Genomic DNA, 22,091 nt, shown 5'->3' with positions numbered 1-22,091 from the left:
AAATAAGTTTTCCTGTATTAGGCTGACTTGTCTCAGAGGCAGCAACAGGCACAGCCCAGACCCAGGAAAAGTCTTAATAATATTATCTAATGTGCTCTGAAGACTCTCCCAGCACTCCTTTAACATAGGGAGAAGAAAAACAAATTTTCCTTTGTTTTACGGAATGAGTTTACAGATTCCTCTTCTCTGTAACTAGTGACTTCAAGTATTGTTTTATCTAAGCAGTAGAGTGAAGGTCATGAGCCTCTGAGCAGGCCTGAGTTAGGCCACCTGGGTGCCATAGTGAAAGTTATAGGATAAGCCCGTGCCTGGGCAAACCTAGATAATGGACATCTGGGTTGCATAGCAATGGTTATGTGCAATCCTGAGTTATGAACCTGTTACAATTTGATTATCTGTCTTTGTCCTGCCTCTGTATCCCTGCTTTCACACCACTGTAAGCTTGCTTCAAGCTGGCCCACCCCTTTGGTGAAGTGTGTATAAAAAGTCAAGTGCTGTCTTTGTTCTGGGCCCAGTCATTCGGATGCTGAGTCAGCTGGGCCTGGGTGCATTCAATAAAAGAGTCTCCTGTTTTAACCTGAGGTCCCTCTCTCGTCCTCCTGAATCCCACAAGTATCCCTGTCATTAAGTGATCCATGACTATCCTAAGATACTAGGCTTAAAACCAGCTAGTCTATAATTATATAATTATAAATTATCTAAACACTCCTATTGAAAAGCAGAGATTGTCAGAATGCATAAAAAGCAAGACTCAACTATATATTTAAAGTATATATATTTTTAAAACAATAAATACACAGGTTAGTAGTAAAACGACAAAAAAAGATGTATCATGCAATCACAACACATAAGAAAACTGATGTGGTTACTCTAAAGGAAGACAAAGCAGGCTTCAAGAAAAAGACTATCACAAATGAAGAGGGACATTTCATAATAATGAAAGGATCAATTAATTAAGAAGACATTATGCGTCTTGATGTATATGAATCTAATAACAGAGCTTCACAACACAAAATGCATAAATTGACAGAAATAAGAAAAGAAATAACTCACCACTGACAATTTTAACATCCTTCTCTCAGTGACTGATAGCACAAGTCAACAAAAAAAATTAATGAAATATATTTGATCCAAACGACCAGCAACCAATTGGACCCATATGGCACTTATGGAATACTATTTTCAACAACTGCAGAGTTCACATTCCTTTCAACAGCATGTGAAATGTTCACCAAGATAGGCCACATGCTGGGCCATAAAACAAATCTGAACAAATATCAAAAGACTGAAATCACACAGAACATATTCTCTGATCAGATATTAAATTAAATTATAAATCAGTATCTATAAAATATCTACTAAAAATTTCCAAATATGTGGAAGTTAAACATACTTCTAAATTACCTATGGGCCAAAGGAGAAATCATAAAGAAAATTACAAAATATTTTTACACTAATGGTAACAAAAAACATATCAAAATCTGCAGAATGTCGCTAAAGCAGTGCTTAAAGAGAAAATTATAAGTTTAAGTGCTTCTATTACAAAGGAAGGAATAAAATTGGTGACCTAGACTTTGTTCTTAGAAAGCTACAAGAATAAATTTAAACCCAAAGCAAGCTGAAGGAAGGAAATAATAAAAGTAGACATCAACTATAACTAAAGTGAAAAAGCAGAAAATATCAACAAAGTCAAAATGTGGTCATTTGAAAGATTAATAAAATTGGTAAGCCCTGGCAATACTGATTTTTTTTAACGAGAGAAAACACAAAGTATCGGCATAATGAATGAAAGAAGGGTAGATACTACAGATGCTGCTGGCATTAAAAGGACATTAGCAACTTCATACCAATACATCTGACAATTTAGATGAAATGGACAATTTATTTGAAATACACAAGTTACCAAAACAGGAACAGAAGAAACAGACAAATGGAACAGTCCTATGTCTAGTAAATAAATGGAATCCCAAAGGACACTTTAGACCTAGATGGCTTCATCAATAAATTCTGTTAAAAATGTAAGGAAGTAATAACACCAATCCTACACAAACTTTTTCTGAAAACAGGAGATAAAGAAAACCTCCATACTATGAGGTCAGCATAACCTGTACCATACCTGACAAATACCTTACAAGAGAATTACAGAGCAATATCCCTCATCAATATAGACACAAAAATACTAGCAAAGCAAATCCAGTAATACGTAAAAAAGATAAGATATCATGATCTCAAATTAGATTTAGACCATGAATACAAGGTTGGTTTAACATTGAGAAAAATCAATCAATGTAATTCAAAACATTAACAGAATAAAGAAAAAAATATGATCATGTCAATGAATGCAGAAAAAATATTTGACAAAATTCTACACCCATTATTGAAAAAACTCTCAGTAAACTAGGAACAGAAAGGAACATTTTCATTCTGTTAAAGGGCAGCTATGAAAAACCTACAGCTAGCATCATCTTTGAATGATGAAACATTAAGCCCTTTTCCTGTAAAATCAAGAATGAGGCAATAATGTCCATTTCTACCACATCTATTAATAAAACTGTGCAATGAGGCAAGAAATAGAAAATAAAAGCCATAGGGATTTCTGTGAAACTGTCATTATTCACAGATTAAATGATTATGTACATGAAAACTAGCAAAAAACACTCTAAGACTAATGAGTGAATTTAGAAGAGAAATAGTATACAAGGTCAATTAAAAAAAGAACTGTATTTCTATATACCAGTAACAAATAGTTGGAAAATAAATTTTCAAGTGTCAAACAATCAAATATCTAGGAATATGTCCAACAAAAGATGACAGAATCTACATACTAAACAGAACAGAGATTCTGAGTGAGGAATGAAAGAGAAATCTGTACTATCTTCTAGTCTGTTCTTCTTAAATCTACAATCATTACAAAATAAAGTATTTTAAGGAAGACTTTTGGGGTAGAAAAGGGTAAATTTTTAATTCAGGATGGATTAAAGACTTATATGTTAGACCTAAAACCATAAAAACCCTAGAAGAAAACCTAAGCAATATCACTCAGGACATAGGCATGGGCAAGGACTTCATGACTAAAACACAAAAAGCAATGGCAACAAAAGCCAAAATAGACAAATGGGATCTAATTAAACTAAAGAACTTCTGCACAGCAAAAGAAACTACCATCAGAGTGAACAGGCAACCTACAGAATGGGAGAAAATTTCTGCAATCTACCCATCTGACAAAAGGCTAATATACAGAATCTACAAAGAACCCAAACAAATTTACAAGAAAAAAACAAACAAACCCATCAAAAAGTGGGCAAAGGATATGAACAGACACTTCTCAAAAGAAGACATCTATGCAGCCAATAGACACATGAAAAAATGCTCATCATCACTGGTCATCAGAGAAATGCAAATCAAAACCGCAATGAGATACCATCTCATGCCAGTTAAAATGGCAATCATTAAAAAGTCAGGAAACAGGCTGGGCGCGGTGGCTCAAGCCTATAATCCCAGCACTTTGGGAGGCCGAGGCGGGCGGATCACGAGGTCAGGAGATCGAGACCATCCTGGCTAACACGGTGAAACCCCGTCTCTACTAAAAAATACAAAAAATTAGCCAGGCGTGTTGGCGGGCGCCTGTGGTCCCAGCTACTCAGGAGGCTGATGCAGGAGAATGGCATGAACCCAGGAAGTGGAGGTTGCGGTGAGCTGAGATGGCACCACCGCACTCCAGCCTGGGGGACAGAGAAAGACTCTGTCTCAAAAATAAATAAATAAATAAATAAATAAATAAATAAATAAATAAATAAAAAGTCAGGAAACAGATACTGGAGAGGATGTGGAGAAATAGGAACACTTTTACACTGTTGGTGGGAGTGTAAATTAGTTCAACCATTGTGGAAGACAGTGTGACGATTCTTCAAGGATCTAGAACTAAAATTACCATTTCACCCAGCAATCCCATTACTGGATATATACCCAAAGGATTATAAATCATGCTACTATAAAGACACATGCACATGTATGTTTATTGTGACACTATTCACAATAGCAAAGACTTGGAACCAACCCAAATGTCCATCAATGATAGACTGGATTAAGAAAATGTGGCACATATACATCATGGGATACTATGCAGCCATAAAAAGGGATGAGTTCATGTCCTTTGCAGGGACATGGATGAAGCTGGAAACCATCATTCTCAGCAAACTATCGCAAGGACAGAAAGCCAAACACCACATGTTCTCACTCATAGGTGGGAACTGAACAATGAGATCACTTGGACACAGGGTGAGGAACATCACACAGTGGGGCCTGTCGTGGGGTGGGGGGCTGGGGGAGGGATAGCATTAGGAGAAATATCTAATGTAAATGATGAGTTGACTGGTACAGCAAACCAACATGGCACATGTATACCTATGCATCAAACCTGCACTTGTGCACATGTACCCTAGAACTTAAAGTATAATTTTTTTAAAAAAGGGGAAATTTTAATATGAAGCTATAAGATGATATTATGATTTTATATTTTTAATGACTTTATGTTTTATTATGATTTTATTTATTTTATTATATGATATATTAGATGATATTATGGAATTATTGCTAATGGAATATGATAATGGTATCAAGGAATGGGGGATATCCTTCTAACAAGTACCTGCTGAAGTACTTATGGGAGAAGTTTTATGATACCTCAGAATTTAGTTTCAGATGGTTCAGAAAAAATATATACACATATATTATATATATAATACAAACATATACATTTATACATACAAATAACACACACACACACAGAGCAACAATGTGAGTAGGAGCAGGCATGACTTAAAGAAAATTTGGCAACATGGTAAATTAACATCTGGTGAATCATAGGGGACCTGCCTTCATTGTATTAGTGTTTCAACTTGTGATGGTTTAAAATTTTTCAAACTAAAAAGTATTAAAAATAGTTTTCCTTATATTCCTTTAACAAAAAATTATCTCTTCAGAAATATGATGAAAGCTTATCTTAGCAGAAGTTTACTTTTTTTCTTCTAGGGAAAGTATACAACACTGTAATATTTCATTTCATATTGTAAAAATCCCTTCCCCCAAATTCTTTAGCCTAACATTTCAGCAACTGGATACATTAAAACATTCACAGTGAACCATTTTTTAAATGAATGTCATGCTGAAGCCCAGAATTGAAGTCTAAATTGCTACTTGGAAAAATGACACATTCTAAGTAGGTCAGAAGAAGCTAATTCTTCTTATTATTCCCTTTCCTTTCTGAAATGGAAACTATTCTTCCCTAAGCAATTCACTTACCTAATATATCCTGCCAGTATAAAAATGGAAATAAAATTAATGCTATATGGTGAAGCAGAGAAAGAATCAAACAAACATAAACACAAAAAACACATTACTGGCCAGATGGCTTTACTGGCAAGTTCTTTAACACCTTAAAATGTAGGGTAAGGGTCAAGATGACTGATTGCCAAATCTCACAAAGGTAGCAATAAAATAGAATATTACAAACTACTCTTATTTATAAACATAAGCTTCTAGCAAAAGCCTAACACATAATAATCCATAAATAAATGAACCTATTCTACCAATACTTTCTGCTTTGTCCTAAGCATGAATGATTACAGATGCAAAAATCAAAAATAAAAATGCTAGTGAATGGAGACCGCAAATAATTCATAGATAAGATTTTGTAAATATAAAGAATCTAAATATACAGTTAATGGAATTGGTCACAGAGTTTAGTAGGGTTGCTGAAAACAAAATGAGTACGCTAAAACCTATTGTGTTCTATATATCAACAATAAACAGAAAATGAAATTTTAATAACATACCATTTATAATATCATCACAAATATGAAGCACTGGGAATAAATAACATAAGCTAGGAAAGACCTTTATGAAGAAAATCATAAGGAATATATTAAAGGGGACCTAAATAAATAGAGAGAAGACTATAGATTCACTGCAATTACAATCAAAATCCCAGCACAATTGCTTTTATGGAAATTGAGAAGCTGATTCTAAATTCAGCTTGTTATGGCAGTGCCTAAGACCAAGAATACTGAAGACATAAGTGAAAAAGGAAAATAAGGTCTGGGGCCCTGCATTACCAGATATCAATAGTTACCATAAAGGTATAATAATTAACTTAGTGGTACCAGAGACGAAGATACAGATGAATCGCCTGAATCTCCTTAATATAAGGCAATAAACAAGAGAAGGGGATAATACAGAAATGTCATCTTTGCACAAAATGTATACTTAAGAAAAGCCAAGAAAGACAATGAAAAAACCATTAGAACAGTAGAAGTGTACTCTCTTGGACCCTATAGGGTGCCATAGGAAGGTACTTATTGCAACCTGAAGTCTCAGGAAAGACCTTCTAGAAGTGACAGCACAGCTGAAATAAGAAGAATAAGTAACAGCCAGGTGCAGAGAAGGAGGATGAGTTTTCTAAGCAGAGGGAACAAGAACAAAGGCTCAGAGGTAAGAGACAATGTGGCACAACAGAAACTGCAGGCAATGCAACTAACTAAGGGCACAGAATTCAAGATGCATCATCAATGACTAGTAGTAAATAAGAGCTAGCACCTAAGTCTTGGGGCCATGTTAAGGTGTTTAGGCTTTATCTTGAAGGCACTGGGGATGGGGGGTCTTGAAAATTTTTATTTTATTTATATTTTTAATGGCCTTTTATTGTATCACTTTCTTTTGGCAATATGAAATAATCCAGGGAATTTTAAAGTGTATGGCTATAAAAGACTATTTGTTTCTTGGTACAGTAACCTTTGATATTGTCAATGAAAGACAGGCATGTAAATTAACTGTTATTGAAAACTCTTTTGCTTGTTACTGTTCTAGGAGCTGGTTGGTGGTACCTGATAGGCAATTTTTTGATCCTCACCCTCCTCCCTCCCATCCTCCAACCTCAGGTAGGCTCAGTATCTATTGCTCCCTTCTTTGTGTCCATTTGTACCCAATGTTTAGCTCCTGCTTATAAGTGAGAACATGCGGTGTTAGTTTTATATTCCCACATTAATTTGCTCCAGCACCATCTGTGGCCTCCAGCTCCATCCAATGTTGCTGCAAAGGGCATGGTCTCTTTTTTTGTGGCTGCAAAGTATTCCATGGTGTATACGTACCACATTTTCTTTTATCCATTCTACCACTGATGGGTATTTATGTTGATTGTATGTCTTTGCTATTAATATTTTGAATAGTGCTGTGATAAGCCTACATGTGCATGTATCTTTATGGTAGAACAATTTATTTTCCACTGGGTATATATGCAATCATGGGACTGCTGGCTCAAATGGTAGCTCTGTTTTAAGTTCTTTGAGAAATCACCAAACTGCTTTCCACAGTAGCTGAACTAATTTAAATAGGGTACAAGCATTCCCTTTTCTCTGCAACCTCACCAGCACGTTATTTTTTGAATAACAGCCATTCAAAATTTATTAAATTTTTAAAATAGCCATTCTAACTGGTATAAGATGGTATCTCATTGTGCTTTTGATTTACATTTTTCTAATGATTAGTGGCATTGAGCATTTTTTCAGATGTTTTTTGGTTGCATGTATGTCTTTTTTTGAAAAGTGTCTGTTCATGACCTTGGCCTACTTTTTAATGGGGTTGTTCATTTTTTGCTTCTTTCTTCTAGATTCTGGATTCTTAGACCTTTGTCAGATGCAAAGTTTGCAAATATTTTCTCTCATTCTGTGGGTTGTCTGTTTACTCTGTTGATAGTTTATTTTGCTGTGTAAAAGCTCTTTAGTTTAATTAGGTCTCATTTGTCAATTTTTGTTTTTGTTGTAATTGCTTTTGTAACTTCGTCATGAAATCTTTGCTGGGGCCTATGTCCAGAATGGTATTTCCTAGGTTTTCTTCAACAGTTTTTATAGTTCTAGGTTTTACATTTCAGTCTTTAATCCATCTTGAGTTAACTGTTGTATATGGTGTAAGGAAGAAGTCTAGTTTCAATCTTGAAGAATTTTAAACGGACAGGTGATATGATCAAATAAGTTGTTTAGAAAGGACATTTTTAAATTTATTATTTTAATTTTTTGAGATGGGGTCTCACTCTGTCTGGAGTACAGAGGCATAATCATGGCTCACTGCAGCCTCGACCTCCTGGGCTCAAGGGATCCTCCCACCTTGCCTCTCAAGTAGCTGGGACTTCAGGCGTGCACCACCATGTCCAACTAATTTTTTTTTTTTAGATGGAGTCTCGCACTGTCACCCGAGCTGGAGTGCAATGGCATGATCTTGGCTCACTGCAACCTCTGCTTCCCAGGTTCAAGCGATTCTTCTGCCTCAGCCTCCTGAGTCGCTGGGATTACAGGTGCCTGCCACCATGCCTGGGTAATTTTTTATATTTTTAGTAAAAACAGGGTTTCACTATTTTGGCCAGGCTGGTCTTGAACTCCTGACCTCATGATCTGCCCGCCTCAGCCTCCCAAAGTGCTGGGATTACAGGCATGAGCCACCGTGCCCGGCCTAATTTTTTAATTTTTAATTTTGCAGAGACAGGGTCTCACTATGTTGCCCAGGCTGGTCTCAAACTCTGAGCTCAAGTGATTCTCCCACCTTGGCTTCCTAAAGTGCTGGGATTATAGGCCTGAGCCACTGCACCTGGCCCTTAGAAAGAACAAATTTTAAAACGATGTCAGGTAGAGGGAGGAGAAGAAAAGTGGAGAAGGGAAGATGGAGTCAGGTAGGTGAGCTAAAAGCTGTGCTAGTGCTCTGGGTGGGAGGTGACGGTGGCCTGAACTGAGGCAACACAATGTGAAAACACAGAAGCAGAAACCGAAGCATCTAACAGACCTTTCTGACTGACAGACATCAGGATGGAGAAGAGTTGAGGAAGCCCTAGAGAGTTCTCCTGCACTGAGGCTGAGCCATTCTCTAAGACAAGCAGGTTTTGGGTGAGACCAATGATGACATCAGGCTTGGATTTGCTGAATGAGGCATACAGATGAAAATGTCCACTGCTTTTCTAATTAGGAAAGATCATTAGAAACTTACCTGTTTTTGTCAAATGATGTTCTAGCTAAACGAGACTGCAAAATAGCTGTTATCTATTAAAACAGAACCAAGAAAAAGTACGAATATAAGTATTTATAAGTAAAATATCAATACAAGTTAATTGACAATCAAAGACAGACATTGTTAGGAATACTTACCATGGCGGTTTGGTCACCCAATTTGTCAAGGCAGGATGCTCTGTGAAGCTACAGTATCATAAACAGACATGAGTTTATTTTTTCTCTCAGATGATATGAAGTATTTCTTTAGAAGCAATGAGAAACAGCAATCATTCTGTTAACAGTCAAGATTACTTCTGATATACCTATGGCTTCTTCCTAATATATAGTTTTTAAACTCAACATTTTAAGTCAATCTGCTACATATTTAGAAAACAGATGATGATTTGGGTAAGGTATATAAATACGAAATTTATAAAAACAGTTTGGGCCTCAGTTTGCTTTGAATTTTCTACCCAGCAAGTGCTTACCTGAAGCAACGTCTCCACAACATCTTCCACTTTCCCGGGAACATCCAATTCAAAAACATATTCCATTTTGCCCTAACAAAAAGGGGAAGATATCAAAATACAGGAAGAGAAGCAGTGTGCCAAACTATGCTACTTTAAGAACACGTGTACAGAACCTGCTATGATAAAATCTGCATGTTTTACCTAGTGTAACTTCTCCCCTGGAATGAGAGTTCTAAGGGAGCAAGTCTATATAATTTGCTGCTCTATTTATTATTTCCTTCCTTCTTCTAACTTTGGGTTTAGTTTGCTCTTCTTGTTCCAAACCCTTAAGGTATAGAGTTAGGATTTTTTTTTTTTTTTTGAGACAGAGTCTTGTTCTGTCGCCCAGGCTGGAGTGCAGTGGCACAATCTTGGCTCACTGCAACCTCCGTCTCCCGGGTTCAAGTGATTCTCCTGCCTCAGCCTCCCGAGTAGCTGGGGCTAGAGGTGTGCACCACCGCACCCGGCTAATTTTCGTATTTTTAGTAGAGACAGGGTGGGGTTTCACCATGTTGGCCAGGCTGATCTCGAACTCCTGACCTCAGGTGATCCACCCGCCTCGGCCTCCCAAAGTGCTGGGATTACAGGTGTGAGCCCCCACGCCCAGCCTAGAGTTATGATTTTTATTTGAGGTATTTCTTCTTTTTTAACGTAGACATTTAATTCTATAAACTTCCCTGTTTATACTGCTTTTGCTGCATCGCCTAAGTTTTGGTATATCATGTTTTCATTTATCTCAAGATTTTAAAATTTCTCTTTTGTGTTTTTTCTTAGACCCATTGGTTTTTTGAGAGAATGTTGTTTAATTTTCACATATTTGTGAATTTCTCAGTTTTCCTTCTGCTGTTGATCTCTAGTTTCATTCCATTATAATTGGAAAAATATACAGAATATGATTTTAATCCTCTTAAATTTGCTAGGACTTGTTTTGTGACCTCACATGTGATCTGTCCTGGAGAATATTCCATGTGCTTGAGAGGAACGTGTATTCTGCTGCTGTTGGGTGGAAAGCTCTGCATGTCTGTTAGGTCCATTGGGTCTACAGTGTTATGCAAGTCCTCTGTTTCCTTACTGATGTCCTATCTGAACGTTCTACCCATTGTCGAAAGTGTGGTATTGAAATCTCCTACCATTATTGTGTTGCTATCTATTTCTCCCTTCAGTTCTATCAATGTTCGCTTCATATATTTAGATGTTCTGAGGTTGGGTACATACATATGGTGATGATTAATTTCGTATGTCATGTTGACTGGGCCATAGAGTGACCAAATATTTGGTTGAACATTATCCCTGGGTGTATCTGTGAGGATGCTTCTGGATGAGATTAGCATTTAAATTAGGAGACTGAGTAAAACAGATTGCCCTCCCCAATGTGGGTGGGCCTCATCCGATCCACTGAGGGCCTAAATCGAATAAAAGGCTAAATGGGAAAAACACTCTTTCTTCCTGTCTTCAAGCTGGGATATTGGTTTTCTCTTGCCTTCAGACTTGTATTCAGACTCAGACTAAACCCCATACCATTGGCTCTCTCCTGGGTCTGGAATTCTTGGCCTCTATAATCACATGATTCAATACCTTATAATAAATCAATTTCTCTCTCTGTATATATACATATATACAGCAATATACTCCTAGATGGGTGTATATGTCTGTATATATGTATATGCATATGTATGTATGTATGTGTGTATATATATATGTGTGTATGTATGTACACACACATCCTATTGGTTCTGTTTCTCTGGAGAACCCTGACTAATGCATGCATTTGTAATTATTTATCTTTCTGACAAATTGACCCTTTTATCATTACATAATACCCTTCTTTGTCTCTTGTGAAAGTTTTTTATTTAAAGCCTATTTTGTCTGATATAAGTATGGCCAGCTCTGTTCTCTTTTGGTTACCAAGCATGGAATATTTTTTCCCATCCTTTCACTTTCAACCTATGTGTGTCCTTAAACCGAAAATGAGTCTCTTGCAGATGGCATATAGTTTTAGATCTTATTTGTTTTAATCCATTCAGGCATCCATATTTTTTGATTGGGGAGTTTGATATACTTAAAGTAATTATTGATAGGGAAGGACTTACTGTTGCCATTTTAACCGTTTTCTGTCTGTCTTGTAGCTCATTTGTCCTCTTTTGTCCTCTATCTTCCTTTGTGTTGACATTTTATCATGACATAGTTTGATTCCTTCCTCATTTTTTAAAAAATTTATTTTGATAGTTTTTGTGGTACAGGTGGTTTTTGGTTACATAAATAAGTTCTCTGAGGTTTTGGTTTGCCTGTCACCTAAGCAGTGTACACTGTACCCAATATGTAGTTTTTTATCCCTCATCACCCCGCAATCTCGGCTCACTGCAAGCTCTGCCTCCTGGGTTCACACCATTCTCCTGTCTCAGCCTCCCAAGTAGCTGGGACTACAGGCACTTGCCTCGCCTGGCTAATTTTTTGTATTTTTAGTAGAGACAGGGTTTCACAGTGTTAACCAGGATGGTCTCGATCTCCTGACCTCGTAATCTGCCCACCTCGGCCTCCCAAAGTGCTGGGATTACATGCATGAGCCACCGCACCCGGCCGCATTATATAATTCTTATGTCTTTGCATTCTCACATCTTAGCTCCCACTTATAAGTAAGAACATGCAATAATCTGGTTTTCCATTCCTGAGTTATTTAACTTAGAATAATGGCCTTTAGCTCCATCCAAGTTGCTCAAAGGCCATTATTTCACTTTGTTTTATGGCTGAGTAGTATTCCATGGTGTATATATAGGACATTTCATTTATCCGCTTGTTGGTTGATGGGCATTTATGTTGGTTTCATATTTTTGCAACTGCAAATTGTGCTACTATAACTATGTGTGCATGTGTCTTGTTCACATAATGGCTTCTTTTTCTTTGGGTAGATACCTGACAGTGGGATTGCTGGATTGAAAGGTAGTTCTACATTTAATTCTTTAAGGAATCTCTATACCATTTCTATAGTGATTGTATTAGCTTACATTCCTACCAGCAGTGTAAAAGTGTTCCCTTTTCACCAAATCCATGCCAACATCTATCATTTTTTGACTTTTAATTATGGTCATTCTCACCAAGTAAGGTGGTATCTCATTGTGGTTTTAATTTGCATGTCCTTGATAATTAGTAATGGTGAGCATTTTTTCATATGTTTGCTAGTTGTTTGTATATCTTCTTTTGAGAATTATCTATTAATGTTCTTTGCCTACTTCTTGATGGGATTATTTGTTTTTTGCTTGCTGATTTGTTTGAGGTTCCTCGTAGATTCTGGATATTAGTCCTTTGCCGAATGTGTGGTTTGTGAAAATTTTCTCCCACTCTGTGGGTTGTCTGTTTACTCTGCTGGTTATTTCTTTTGCTGTGCAGAAGCTTTTTAGTTTAACTAGGTCCCATTTATTTATTTTTGTTTTTGTTGCATTTGCTTTTGGGTTCTTAGTCATGAATTCTTTGAGAACTGGAGCAAGACAAGGTTACCCACTTTAACCACTTACATTCAACATAGTAATGGAAGTCCTAGCCACAGCAATCAGACAAAAAAGAAAAGGCATCCAAATTGGAAAAAAGGAGGTCAAACTGTCACTGTCCACCAATGATATGACCATTTACCTAGAAAACTCTAAAGACTGATCCAAAAAGCTCTTAGATCTAATAAATGAATTAAGTAAATTCTCAGGATAGAAAATCAATGTACACAAATCAGTAGCACTGCTATACACCAACAACAGCCAAGCTGAGAATCAAATCAAGAATTCCATTCCTTTTATAACAGCTGCAAAAAAAAATAAAATAAAATACTTAGGGTTATACTTAACCAAGGAGGTAAAATAGCTCTACAAGAAAATCTATAGGGCCGGGCGCGGTGGCTCACGCTTGTAATCCCAGCGCTTTGGGAGGCCGAGGCGGGCGGATCACGAGGTCAGGAGATCGAGACCACGGTGAAACCCCGTCTCTACTAAAAATACAAAAAAATTAGCCGGGTGTGGTGGCGGGCGCCTGTAGTCCCAGCTACTCGGAGAGGCTGAGGCAGGAGAATGGCGTGAACCTGAGAGGCGGAGCTTGCAGTGAGCCAAGATTGCGCCACTGCACTCCAGCCTGGGCGACAGAGTGAGACTCCGTCTCAAAAAAAAAAAAAAAAAATCTATAAAACACTATTGAAAGAAATCATAGATGACACAAACAAATGGAAACATATCCCATGCTCATGGATGGGTAGAATCAATATTGTGAAAATGACCATACTGCCTAAAGCAAGCTACAGATTCAATGCAGTTCTTATCAAGATACCACCATCACTCTTCACAGAACTCCTATCAAAATACCTTTGTCAGTCGGAAACAATCCTAAAATCCATATGGCACCAAAAAAGAGCCCAAATAGCCAAAGCAGTGCTAAGCAAAAAGAACAAATCTGGGGGCATCATATTATTCAACTTCAAAATATACTACAAGGCTATAGTTACCAAAATAGCATGGAACTAGTATAAAAATAGGTACATAGACCAATGGAACAGAATAGACAACCCAGAAATAAAGCCAAATAATTATAGCCAATTGATCTTTGACAAAGCATACAAAAACGTAAACTGGAGAAAGGACACCCTATTCAATAAATGGTGCTGGGAAAACTGGCAAGCCACATGTAGAAGAATGAAACTGGATCCTTATCTCTTACTTTATACAAAACTCAACACAAGATAGATCAAAGACTTAAACCTAAAACCTGAAACCATAAAAATTCTAGATGATAATATTGCAAAAACTCTTCTTTTGTGTATCTTCTATAGGTATTTTCTCTGTGGTTACCATGGGTCTTATATAAAACACCTTACAGTTATAATAATCTCTTTTAATCTGTTAATAACTTAACTTCAGTCACATACAAAAACTATTCCTTCAGATACCTGTCTCCCTTTATGTTAATGATATCTCAAATTACATTCATTTAAATTGTGTATTCATCAACACAGATTTCTAGTTATGGGGTTTTTATACTTTTGTCTTTTAATTTGTATACCAGAATTAAACTGATTTATACACCACCATTACAGCACTACAGTATTCTGTATTTGCCTTTATCAGCAAGATTTATAATTCCTACACTTTCATGTTGGTGTTTAGTATCTTTTTGTTTCAAATTGAAGGACTCACTTTAGCATTTCCTATAAAGCAGATCTAATGGTGGTAAACTCTGAGCTTTTGTTTATCTGGGAAAGTCCCTATCTCTCCATTTTTTTCAAGGACAATTTGCCAGATACAGTGTTGTTTGTTGGCAGGTGTTTTTGTTTGTTTGTTTGTTTTATTTGGTTTTGTTTTTACCATTCTGAATTTATCATCCAATTTTCTGACCTGCAAGCTTTCTGGTAAAAAATCTGATCATTTTACGGGGGCTTTCTTCTGTGACCAGTCACTTTTCTCTTGCTGCTTTCAAAATTAACTCTTACTTCTGATAATCTGATTATTATGTGTCTTGGTAAGGACATCTTTGAAGTCCTCCTATGTGGAAGACTTCTTAAATCTGGATGTCCATCTCCTTCCTCAGTTTTGGCAAGTTTGGGACCATTATCTCTTTAAATACACTTTCTGTTTCTTTCTCTCTCTCTTCTCTTTCTTGGACTCGCATATTATGTATTTGGTCCACTTGACGGTGTGTCATTAGTACTTTAGGCTTTCTTAACTCTTTTTCATTCTTTTTTCTCCTAGCTCCTCTGACTGGATAATTTCAAAAGACCTGTGTTCCAGTTTGCTGATTTTTTCTTCTGCTTTATAGTCTGTGCTGAACTTCTCTAGTGAACTTTTTAGTTAAGTTACTACATTCTTCTCCAAAATTTCTGTTCAGTTCTTCTTTATATTTTCTCTTTGTTAATATTCTCTTTGTTAAAATTCTCATTTTCTTCATGCATAATTTTCCTGAGCTCATTAAGCATCTTTATGACAATAGTTGTGAATTCCTTGTCAGGTAATTAATATAGCCCCTTTTCTTTAGGGTTGGTTTCTGAAAATTTATTTTGTACCTTTGATTGGACTACTTTTCTCTGATTCTTTGTGCTCCCTCTAATTTTGTGCTAATATCCACACATTAAAAACAACAACGACAACAAAACCAGTTACCTCTCCAGTCTCTAAGGACTGGCTTCATACAGAGAAAGAGACCTTCATTAATCAGCCTGGCTAGAGATGCTGAAGGCCTCTCAAACCTTTTCTATGTCTTCTCTGGACTTATGCATGTAGATTCCTAATTAGAGAAATTATTGGTTTCATATTTTTCAGAAGCTTGGAATCCTTTGCTGTCTCTCGTGTCTAGATGTCTGCTGTACCACAGGTCCTTTGAAGCAGTAGCGTGCTACTCAGCTCTCTTTTGTTATCAGTGGCTCCAGGCATCTAGAGTATGCAGGGTTCCATCTGTACTCTGAGACAGAAGAGACAGAAGCCAGTCCCTTGGGCAGCTCTCCTGAAAAGTCAGAACTCTGGATGTGTAGTCCAATTTTCTCTTTCCCTCTCCAGGGAGAAGCTAGAGGCTGGGAAATTTCTTCCCAACCATGTGGTGCTGTGTGGGACAGATGATGGCCAGATAGTGACACAAAGTTTTATACCGGCTTTGATGTGGTTAGTTTCATGCTCACCGGGGGTGCAGGATCCTCTTAACTAGTTTCCGGATTTCTCGCAAAGGGAATTTGTCCATGTGTTGTTGAATCAGTGTCTTCACAGGAGCAAGGAGGGGCTAGAACTTCCTATTCTGCCATCTTGCTGCTGTCATTCCACCTCACCCTTTTTTTTTTTTTTTAAATCTGAGAATGCTTTGGTATTATAATTCACATTGGAACAAAAGAGCTTTTCTTTGCTCAGACAACCTCACTTTTATTTTCTTTCACATAATCTTTCAGTGAACCATGTGCAGGTATGCAATTCAGCTGGCTCTCACGAGAGCCCTTAGAGGAAGGGTACCCCAGGTGAGTGGTTCTCAACTTGGGGGGTAGGGTTTCCTACCACCCCCAGAGGCTTTTGTCAACGTGTGGAGGTGCTGTAACAACAACAAGGGGAGCAGTGTACGAGAGGCATTTGTTAGGGGAAAGAGCTGTAATATAAGTGACAGCCCCACACAATAAAGAACAATCCTGCCCAAAATGCCAAAAGCACCACTTGCGAATAATTAAATCTCAGTATTTATAATTTCTGACTAATCAGCACACACAAGTATTTCTTGTCCGTAAAACCCAGAGACCACTAAGTATACAATTTGTGCCACCTAAGAGATTGCAGACTGGCCTGAAACTGAAATTCAGATTCAGCCTGTGGGACTACGTTTGCCCACAAACGGTGGCTTTTCCTAATTCACACAGATGTCATTATAAGGAGCACTAGCTCTGTCCTTAGGTCCTGTAAAAACTCTCTTTTAGTAGGAGTTATCCCTCTACTAGGTATTAAGCTGAAGCATAAAGAATTAAAGTACAGAATAGTTAAATGAAATGTCTATGCTTAAGTGAAAAGTCCCAGGGAACCAGACATTGTATCCAAGTCTACTCATAGTTTCTACCTAATTAAGAGTACTCACAAATTATTACTGAGTTCTCAAATAAGAGTATGTTATAACCAGTAAATATTTCTAGAATATTTTTAAAACTAAATTTTTTAGTAATGTACTAGTAAATAAATTCTCAGTAACACCCAGTAAACAATCTTACAAATAATGCATATTCTGATTTTAATTTCTAATCTAATCATTTGGGTGTGTTTTTTTTTAGGCACTTTTTTTTTAAGTCAAAAAGTTAATTGAATTCTCTTGAACTAAAATCTGTGGCTCCCTTGGGTAATTTTGTTATAACTTCCAGGTAAGAAGCTTTTAAATACTCATTATTATTATATTTGATTAAAGACACTAACAGAGTCACAAAATTTTATTGTTCAAAATGACCATATAAATTGCTGGAAATACGTGAAAAGCTTTACTTACCCTTTCTATTTTATATGGTGCAACAACATTATGTTCTTTAATGAAATATACCTGAGCAAGAAAAAGCAATACTTGTAAAATAATAACCAAAATGTTTCATTGTAAAGAGTAACTACAAATCAGAACATTACAAATCAAAAGTTTTAAATCATTGTTATATAATCTCTATTTCCAGAAATATTTGCTTTAGTATTAGTACTAGTATGGCTTTAAAGTACTGGTGTTAAAATAACAAATATCAAATTAAAAAGAGAATCATCCAGGCAACAAGATAGCAACAATCACAAGATAAATAAATACAGAAGACATTTTATGAATGCCATCACTTGCACCAAGTAACCAAGCAGACAGGGAAGGAGGCTAATCCAAGTGCTGATTTTTTAAGAAATGAGTAAAACAAAGTTACTGTGGTATGAAATATGTTCACTAACATAAAGAAAACTTAGAGGTAATCTGGGCACGTGGCGCTTTCACATGCACTGGGCCACTGGTCCTCACATAGTATATTAATAACTATGTAGAATAAGTGACACCATTTACCAGAGCCATCAATCTCCTTGTACCTGTACTTCCATCACTGCTTTTCCTCCTGCAACAATGGAAGTTGCCTGAGCTCTCAAAGTCCAGCCCCTCTACTAGGGCATAGAATGTGAACACCTCCCCAAACCTGTCAGATATTCAAAAACTTTGCTCTTAGGATTATATACTGCACTCTCTCCCTTTTACACACACACACCCCCACACACATACTTCCTTTTAATCTCACATCCTCCTTTTGCCATTTCTGTTCCTTTCTGTGGCAAAATTCATTGCAAGAGCTGTCTGTACCTTCCCTTGGGCCCATGACAGGTTTTCATTCCTACCATATTATTGAAACCACTTTTAGATGGTCACATGAAGTGCATAAGATCGCCATGTCACCATATAATCAATTCTCAAGTCTTCCTTGACTCTCCTTCTTAGAGCATGTGACAGAGCTGATGGCTCTTCCTGAAGCAGTTTTCCACATGGCTTCCTGGACACCTGCTCCGGCTTCTCTCCAACCTCACTGGCTACTCCTTCCGTCTACTTTTGGACCTTGCTTTCTTCCCAATCCCTTAAGTTAAGAGAGCTGCAGGGCCTTAGTTCTCACACCACTCTGTCCACTCTCAGTCCCCAGGAAATCTTATCCAGCCACAGGGCTTTAAAAAGTCTCTAGAAACTTCCAGCTCCCCAGTATGTCTTGCTAGCCTCTGCCTTCTCTCTGAAACCCAGATGGATGCATCCAAATGCCTGCTGGACATCTCTCCTTAGAGTTCTCGTGGCCATCTTAAATGTCACATTCTACTTGAAGCCTGCTCCTTCCCAACTCTCTTTATCACTATAAAGGGCACTACTGTCCATCTCATTGGAGTCATTCTTGACTGTTCCCTTTTATACCCTGTGACTAATCCGTCAGCACATCTGTTGGGTTTTCTTCAGAATATACCTAGACAATGACCACCTCTCACCATCCTGGTTCAATACACTTGGATTCCTGGAACACCCCAATAGGTCTCGTTGCTTCCACTCTTGCGCTGGTTTGTACAGCGTGTTCTCTACCCAGCCCCCGGAGAGACTTACATACAAATCAGATACACCCCTTCTCTTTCAGATCTCCAGTGGCATTTCTCTCTGTGCTTTATTCTAAGTCCTTACCTTGGCCCACAAGGCCCCGCATGACACGGTCCTTGCCCCTATTCCAGCCTCCCTTGAGTGTTCTCCTTGACTCGTGCCCCCCAGGAGCACTCACACTCCTGTGCCTCCCACCTGTCAAGGACATGGCCACCTTCAGGCTTCTCCCCCGCCACTCTCAGTACCTGGAATGCCAGTATTTGTGATAATTGCACAGCTCAATGCCTTAAGCCTTCTGAGTCTCTTGGTAAGTGGCCTCTTCTCAGTGAGGCATCTCTGACTACTCTTTCTAAAGCAGCACTAGAATATTCCTTATCATTTTCTATCCTTCTGTCTTGCTTTCGTTTTCTTCATAGCATTTGTCACTACCTGACATTAGAGAAGACATTTGTTTATTGTCTGTCTCCCCCACTGAAAAGTAAAGTCCATGGAGCAAAAGGCTTCAGATATCTTGTTCTTCCCTAGATTGCCAGAGCCTTGAATATAACACTTATTGAATCCATGAGTTGAATCTGCTACTCATATAAACATGCACACACCCTTCTTTAGCAGCAACAAAAAAATTGGAAGCAAAACTCTCTAAATATAAAGCACCATACTATATTTCTGAGATCTTGTGACCTAGTATATAATCAAAAAACCCAAAAGTTGCCTGGTTGTATACTTGACACAGGAAGCTTTAAATAATACTTGAAACAGTAGCTTGTGTCGGGCTGGTTTTGAGCTGATTTCACACAAGACCTCTTCTATAAACTATTAAAAGTAGGTGGGGGAATTTGGGGGCTTTATTCCTAAGCTCAAAGTTATTAAATTTTTACTAAAATAACTAAAATGTATAGTTTTATAATGAAAATCTTATCTCCAAGTCAAAAAGTACCTCTTCCTTTCAAGATATGGGCTTTGTGGAACAAGGTCATGAAGTAGAATGATACGATAGACATGAGAGTATGGAGGTGGACCAGAATTATTAATAATGATGTACGGTCCCCAGAGCAGCAGATGGTTGTCACTGTCTTCACATATACCAGTTAAAACAACATGAAGCTGAGGAAGCCTGTGAAATGTTTTCTTCTTTAAAATTAATAGAATCATGGAAGGTAGATGTAGAAAATCAAATAATCTGCTACCTCTCAGCTTTCATAAAATAACTTTCAACACATGTTAAAAGTGTTCTGTGAACAAAAGGCTTCAGTGATAGAAAAAGTGCTGGGAGCATGCTCTACCCCTCCCCATCTGCCTCCTAGGGACACTCTGCTCTGTTGCATGAGAGGATTTAAGTCAAGTTTTGAAGCCAGAAATTCTGTACATCTTTGTTCCCACAGCTTTTCTTACCCCTTACTTCATCCCAGAACAATTCTTCTCTGAACACTTCAACACCCCAAGGAACGAGAGCTCTGCAGAGAGTCAAGGCAACATCTGCTAACCCTTTCGCTTTAAAGACGAAGCAGGTGAAGCCCAGAGCCAAAAGAAAGTAGTCCCTTCTTATTTAAAATTTTTTTAATCTACATACTAATTAATAATATGACAGGAGAAAAAGCATGTTTTAATTGACCTTTTATTGCCAATGCTGTCCTGCCTATATTGAGTGCAGTGGTGGGTGCATAAATGTAAAGGGAATAAATCTGGAATGAACAAAAGGTTATGACCACAAGGGTCATAATGATACAAGACCACCAATCCCAAGTCATTGCCTTGGTTGTCCTAAGTCCCTGAGATCATTTAAGTGGTGTGACAATGGGCTCTTGCCTTCTAAATAGCTAGGAAGCTACAGGAAGAGCTGCATCCCTTCATTTCAAGCCTCGTAAATCGTAAATTGTGAGAGCTCCAAGGACAAAACTGCAAGCCCACATATACCACACACTTAATAAACACAAAGAAGCCCATTAGGGATCACATCTTTTTAAAACTATATTTCTCAATGACTGAATTCTAAAAGCATTTGAATTCTATTCCATGGTTTTCATCTGATATCTCTACAAATAAATAATTTCATTCATGCACATATGTAAGAATGTTCATTCAGATTAGGAAAGAATATTTATTATGTGCTTACCTGACTGAAAATGAGTGAAACACCCCCAGATTTTGCCCTAAAATACAGATAAAAGTCATTAAATATATACAGCTTTTTGGTTGAAGTAAAATTAAACAGTGGTGAAAATGACATACTTTGTGAAGTGTCTATTGGCTCCATTTTCTCCATGTTTTCCTATATTTATACAGTCTCTCAAAGGAATCTGGATAAAATTGAGAGAAATATCATAAAAATCAGGAAAGGTAAGACATACACAAAGAATAGGAATGTTTCTGTTCGTATTTAAAAGTATTTACCTTGATGATGGGCTGGGATATTGCATCCGGTTCAAAAATCACTGATTTTGAACATATTTTTAAGGAGCCTCTGATTTTCCTAGGGATCCAAGTACAACAGATTGTTTGATGAGCATAACAAAAATCACAAGACAATCATAGTACATTTTAACTAGAAAGCAGGTTACTAAAGCATCAGATAATAAAATATCAACAATGCATATAAAGAGAACCTCTCTATTTTTAGATTAACTGGTAAAACAAAACACAGAATAGTGGTTCATATTGGCATTTACAATTCAAATGTTAGAGAGTTTTTAATTTAACTTCTTTGATTTATATTTGTATCTCCATATAGTTTACAGCATCTATTGGCTAGAAACTTAATGTATCCAAGAAACATCACATTGAAAAATAGTCTTGGCTGGGCGCGGTGGCTCACGCTTATAATGCCAGCACTTTGGGAGGCCGAGGTGGGCGGATCACGAGGTCAGGAGATCGAGACCACGGTGAAACCCCGTCTCTACTAAAAATACAAAAAAATTAGCCAGGCGTGGTGGCGGGCGCCTGTAGTCCCAGCTACTCGGAGAGGCTGAGGCAGGAGAATGGCGTGAACCCGGGAGGC

General features: G+C 37.5%; 1 protein-coding gene across 1 annotated transcript in view; it reads right to left on the bottom strand.

Annotated features, from left to right (window-relative positions):
- The window catches only part of NSMAF (neutral sphingomyelinase activation associated factor), an 82,655-nt gene that overhangs the window by 34,369 nt on the left and 26,195 nt on the right, over positions 1–22,091 (bottom strand). The window contains 7 exon segments of the mRNA XM_058444655.1: positions 9,028–9,080; positions 9,186–9,233; positions 9,518–9,589; positions 17,504–17,554; positions 21,210–21,246; positions 21,326–21,393; positions 21,488–21,566. Coding sequence (XP_058300638.1) covers positions 9,028–9,080; positions 9,186–9,233; positions 9,518–9,589; positions 17,504–17,554; positions 21,210–21,246; positions 21,326–21,393; positions 21,488–21,566 — 408 coding nt within the window.

The sequence above is a fragment of the Hylobates moloch genome, unplaced genomic scaffold, assembly GCF_009828535.3.
Source record: "Hylobates moloch isolate HMO894 unplaced genomic scaffold, HMol_V3 SCAFFOLD_9, whole genome shotgun sequence".
Classification (NCBI taxonomy): domain Eukaryota; kingdom Metazoa; phylum Chordata; class Mammalia; order Primates; family Hylobatidae; genus Hylobates; species Hylobates moloch.
This window is presented reverse-complemented; position numbering and strand designations above follow the sequence as displayed.